Source organism: Perca fluviatilis, chromosome 8 (genome assembly GCF_010015445.1).
Source record: "Perca fluviatilis chromosome 8, GENO_Pfluv_1.0, whole genome shotgun sequence".
NCBI classification, from domain to species: domain Eukaryota; kingdom Metazoa; phylum Chordata; class Actinopteri; order Perciformes; family Percidae; genus Perca; species Perca fluviatilis.
In genome coordinates this window covers 6509550-6515549 of record NC_053119.1, presented here as the reverse complement: position 1 = coordinate 6515549, position 6000 = coordinate 6509550, and the positions used below count along the sequence as shown (strand labels likewise).

Genomic DNA, 6000 nt, shown 5'->3' with positions numbered 1-6000 from the left:
GGGTGAAAGTCCTGTATTTGACCCATCCACTAGGGCTGGGCGATATGGGGAAAATCAAATATCACAATATTTTTGACCAAATACCTCGATATCGATACCGCAACGATATTGTAGTGTTGACTATTGTTGCTTTCTCAAAATATTTACACAATGAGATTTCTGATAAATAATCATCAGTAATGTGGATATAATGACTAAGTGGGTAAAGGCAAATAATAGAACAGTTACAACAGTCTGGTAAGTTCAGGACATGACATCACTTTACTGTAATGCAGCCTTTAAAACCAGGAAAAAACACCACTTATGCCATGTTACGATATCCAAAATCTAAGACGATATCTAGTCTCATATCACGATATCGCTATAATATCGATACAAATGAAGGGCGCTTTGTTCATCGCTTCAGAAGCTGACAGCCACTGTCCAAACGTCCGTATTTTACGGGTACGGAGTGAGAACGGGTTGATATTTGGATCCAACACAAGTATCTCCTATTATACTGATAGTAAACTGGAGAGCAAAATAGGCTTCTTCAAATTTTGGATTTGACTGACATGTTTTTTTTTTTTTGTAATTTCATTGAATTTTTCTTTCTTCAAAAGGGGAATTAGTCAGTTTTACACATCAACATCAGTTGACTAGTCATGGTTAGTTCTCAGCTGGTAAAAGCAGTTAAAAAAAAAGAGAAAATGACACTAAACTCTTTGTCTCTCATCTTGCTTCTGTTTGTATACAAAAACAATAATTTTGTGTGTTAAGTGTCCCGTTTGCCTTTTTATCAGCCCGGGGACTTCCTGCGGATCTACAACCTACGAGCGATCCCAGGATCCAGTAAGGTGCCGGGCCTCACCAGCAGCCAGTCGGAGGAGGTGGACCACCTGGCTTTTCACCTGCACGGAGGAACGGCGTACGGCCGGGGAATCCGGGTTCTTCCAGAAAACAGCCCCGTCGTGCAGGAGCTGAAGAGGTACAGCAGGAGACGAGGGGCAAATATGCCTGAGAACTGATAACTGAGGCTAAGAATAAAGTCCTTACAGGAAACATACTGCATACTGCAGACTCTGGTTCTGTTTACTGGTTCTGATTCTGCTGCATAATTGAACCACGAAAGACAAATCGTACAGCAATATTTGAATAATTTCCCCTGATTCTTTTGCGCATACTATATATTATTTGCACATTCTTTATTATTGTTTATTTCATATTAATGTTTAATATGTTTGTTTGTTTATGTATGCAACTTTCCCCAAGGCAAATTCCACATAAGTGTGACTTATTGTGGCAATAAACCCTTTTCTGATTCTGTACTTATGTATGTACATGTATGTATGTGTGTGTTTGTGATCACAAGTCTCCCAACCAGAAGTCCTTTTCTTCCTGTTTATGTCTCTGTAGAGTCATGAAGGTCTTCCCAGAGGATGACGTGGACGAGCTGAACGATGAGGACATGTTGGACATCTGGAGCACCCCGCCAGAGTTTCTAGGTACGAATGGATGTTGAACAGGTCTCGAATGTATCCCGTTTTTCCACTGAACCATCAAATATCAAAAGTCCACTGGATGGACAGGGTTTCCCTCAGTGTATTGCAATGGCCCCCGCCAGGCCTAAGCCACTGGGGGAAAAAAATGTTTATATGTATTTTTAAGACGTTTCTTAAACTAGTTACATTGGGGCAGTTGGAAACTTAGACATAGTCATATTTTCAAAACTCCAGTTAGCTTTTAGCACTGACTTAATGTACCCCTTGGAGATGTCATGGGCTTAATTCGACGAAACATCGATGAAGTGCGGGTGCCCATTTGATAACCCCAAGAAACCACTCAACTCAGACTCAGGCCCCAGGAGAGAGCGTAAGGAGAGCGATGCTGCTGTCCCAAAGATGGTGCAGGGGAGAGTACCTGTAAAGTTGCGCCAGGTGCGATAACCCTATCGTACATTGGATTTAGTCAAATCTCCAGTTAGTTTTTAGCACTGCCTTAATGTAGTCATATGAAATCTGTGTTATAGCTTTTTGAAATTCTCAATTTCGCGATTCCGACATGATTTTGTTATCACAGAAACCCTGTTACCGGTGTAAACAGCTGTATTGATTAAAATAGAAGCGTATCTCTTCAGTCAGACCAGTGTGAGGTGGACATCTGAAGAAGACGTGGCTGAAACACCTCCCCTTTGTAGCATCTGCTGACAAATGACTGAAAAAGAAAATCAAAATGTTTTCATTGCGCCACTAAAATACAAAGAAGACGAGAATGATGTGAGTGGTAGCCGCCGGCCGGTCTTTGGTTAAATGAACGTGTTTGCCAGCAGCGGGAATATGAACATCCTGTCTGCTCAGACAGACTGATTTCTTCTCTAAGAGAAAGAACGAACGGATGGATAGATTGAAGCTGCGGGGAGCTGCTTCCATTAGCAGGGCCTGCTAAAAGCCCACGCTTCACTGGGGATGAAATAAAAAAAGTCCCAACTTTGACTGTGACCTGAAGGTTACTGCACAGATAGATAGAAAGCTTTTTTTTTTTAAAGCTGCAGCTGTTTGTCTGTGGTCAGACCTGCAGGCCTGATGCTTTTTGTAGAACTGTGAGTGGACAAAATATTTGGGCCGCAGTTTCTTTGCAAGAAGAGCACGGACATTCTTCTTTTAAACGTAACTTCTTTATCAACATAGCCCAACAATTTGGCTTTGTACAGACTTAAGTAATTCCTTTTTTATCCGAACCAGGGCTTTTAAGAGTCAGCAGGCAAAGAAGGAAAACAAGACATTGAGTTCATGACATGAAGCCTGATCTGATCTGTACCATTCATTCTATATAAAACATACCGAATATTTTCCGTGAAAGTCGTGAAAACAAGGTCTCTTAAATTCAAAGTATAGTTTAACACTTAAAGTGCTCATATTATGCTTTTTGGCTTTTCCCCTTTCCTTTATTGTTATATATCTTTTTTGTGCATGTTATAGGTTTATAAAGTGACAAAACCCAAAGTCCCCCCCAAAGGGACTTACCATCTCCAACAGAAAACACTGTTCTCTAACGGCTCCAAACAGCTCTATTGTAGTCCAGCCTTTACTTCCGTGACTAACGTGCGTCACTTTGTAACACATCTTATAATGCTCGCCTAGCTGCTAGTGTGGCACACCCTCATACTCTGCTTCTGACTGGCTAGTAGTCCTTACCTAGGTACTGCGCATGTGCGACTCCCGATCTATCTCGACTCTACCTCACTTGGTAGCTAAAACAGAGAGCTCAAGCTATATATATGTATATGTATATGTATATATATATATATATATATATATATATATATATATATATATATATATATATATATATACACACACACACACACACACAATTGAGAAGCTGGAATCAGATTTTCCTTTTTTCATAAAATATGACAAACCGATTTAATATAATACTTGATAACAAATCTAATAATCTTTGCAGCTCTATGGTACTGCATCTCCTTAATTGTATTTCAGTGGAAACAAAATGCAATCTTTTATCAGATGTTAATCTCGAGCTAGTTCTTTGGAAACCGCTGCTCTGCTTTAGGATTAAAGCCTTCTAATAAAATGCTTTTCAGATCAAGTGATTTTCTTTTCCACACAGCTCTGCAGAGTACAGTTTGTTTAAAGGCCTGTGTTACCTGTCGCTTAATCATCTGTGTGTTCCTATATCTGCTTCCTCTGTTTCTGTTTTTAGAAGATGGAGCAGTGAAGTGCAGCACAGGTAAGAAACTCAACATAAAGCATGAAAACATAGCATGAAACTCAAGTGTTTTCATCATACTCTGAGGTATTAAAATGCATTCAATGCTGTGTTAAAAAGGTTTTGAAAAGTGTGCATCTTTTCAGAATCCCTGTGATATCATCATGGGTCTTATGTCAGATGTATCATTTGTCATTGAACAGCCTCCTAGATGTTTAAATAAAGAATAAGTTGTGAAATTTGACATAAGCAAAACTGTGAGAATCCTTTATGCAAGGGTGTCTGCAAGTCCTAGAATTTCTTTTAATTTTTTTAAATTTGTGAAATGATGTTTTAATGATATTTTAGGGCTTCTTAAACTTTGTTTTGGAAGTCTACAAAGTGCTGTGACTTCAGGCTGGATAGCTCAACACTTATTTCCCTAACCCTTAGTAACATTTTTATGTTCCCTCTTTTAAAGTTGATGAAAGTCCAGGTAAATCCAGACAGCTAGCTAGACTATCTGTCCAATCTGAGTTTTCTGTTGCACGACTAAAACAACTTTTGAACGTACACAACCAAAACAAGTTCCTTCCCAAGGCTATTTTGCAGAGGCACCGTGGCTCCGTCCGGCGCTTTGCACCACCCAAGACGATTCTGATTGGTTTAAAGAAATGCCAATAAACCAGAGCGCGTTTTTCTCCAAGACCCGAATGCTGTGTGGACTATCTAGTCTGGCGATGCGAGACTAACTTTGCTTGGGTCTGTGAATCTGTAACGGTGTGTCAGAGAGAAGCTGTGGTCACGACACGCAGCTGGTGACACTGTCCGAGGTGAAGCGGTCCGATCCGGGTCGAGTTCACCACGTCAGAGTCCAGCTGAGGACCTACGAGCCCCGCAGACTCCACCAGGCTCTGAAACTCTACTGCAGCAAGTGTACATCAATGTGGGCTGACACACACACAGACACACACACATACACTGTCCCGTCAAAGTGTCACAATGTTAAGACTCATCAAGCTCTCAATGTTTCCTGTAAAGTGTAACGCAGTATAAATTGTTTGGTATATGTTTTTTTTTTTTTTTTTTGTCATATGCACAGACATATATAATGTTTTTTACTGAAGGGTTAAATTAGGAATGTGCTGAGTTTCTTGGTTTCTTTTGTTGTTTTGGGGTTGTAAGTTCAATTCATACCCAGGTACACAGATGTAGACATTTGTGGCAGTGGGTATTTTTGTGTATTTTAAGTTGGTAAATCTGAATTTATATTTCAAACTTGAAAAGTTACAAACATAAATGTGATTCAACTCAATAGGTTTATGATCCAGAAATGATCTCCATTTGCAAACTGAAAATGACCATTTGAAAAGTTAATGCAAGGTTTTATATGTTTTACAAAAACCGTAATGGACGAAAATGTAATGGGACATAGTCTCTGTTTTCAACATTGCACCTATCAACACTTTTTTGTTTTGAAAGTAAATTGAGCTTGATGGATAACCGAAAAAATAATATTTACAAACTAATTCATCAAACTGACACAGCACTTTTCACATTCAAAGTGAACAGATCCAACTATAGCAGAAGTTGAATGAATCCCTGCAGTAGCGTTGTTAGATTTGTTAAATGTAATACAATGACATATCTGATTTCCCTGTGATCTCAGGCAGGACATCCCAGATGATGAACTTGTGTCAGGTCTCTTCTCTGAGGCGTCCAAGGACTCTGGACCCTGCAGTCCCCCGCCGTGGGCGCTCTCTGGGCGGGTCGATGTCCCCGGAGATTCCCCAGGATCCCCCAAACGAACACTGAGCGTTCACATGTCCACCCAGCTCATGTCTGAGGACAAAAGCAAAGAGCTCATCTTCCTCATGGGTAACGAACTTAACTGACAGTTTTTATTATTATTATTTATTCTTTTATTCTCCTAGGCAAATGTAATATGTAAATGTAACACATTTGAAGGGAAAACATCTTTCGTCATCCGGAAGAATAAAAGCTTTATTCCTGCTGCCGTCAAAACGCGCAAAAACACAAAGTCAAGTGTTCATCCTAGAATTCTCCGGTAGTCTATATCGACCACGTTTCATTTCCGGTATTGTTCAGGTGCCGCCGGAAATTCCGCCGGATGTCCGTCACCTTCCGCTTTCTTTGTGTTGGCGTTCTAAAACAACCTTTGAACGTACACACGTTCCACCAAAACAAGTTCCTTCCCGAGGCGATTTTGCAGAGGCACCGTGGCTGCGTCCGGCGCTTAGCGCTGCCCAAGACGATTGTGATTGGTTTAAAGGAACACGCCGACTTATTGGG

At 40.4% G+C, this 6000-nt stretch overlaps 1 protein-coding gene across 3 annotated transcripts in view; it reads left to right on the top strand.

The window, feature by feature from the left end:
* The window catches only part of pot1 (protection of telomeres 1 homolog), an 83513-nt gene that overhangs the window by 71518 nt on the left and 5995 nt on the right, over positions 1–6000 (top strand). For 2 of the 3 annotated variants that reach the window (XM_039809782.1, XM_039809784.1), the window contains 5 exons: positions 783–967; positions 1396–1484; positions 3703–3729; positions 4477–4633; positions 5357–5565. In XM_039809782.1, the coding sequence (XP_039665716.1) occupies positions 783–967; positions 1396–1484; positions 3703–3729; positions 4477–4633; positions 5357–5565 (667 nt within the window). The remainder of the gene's footprint in view (positions 1–782; positions 968–1395; positions 1485–3702; positions 3730–4476; positions 4634–5356; positions 5566–6000) is intronic. The other variant, XM_039809783.1, reaches the window with a different exon arrangement.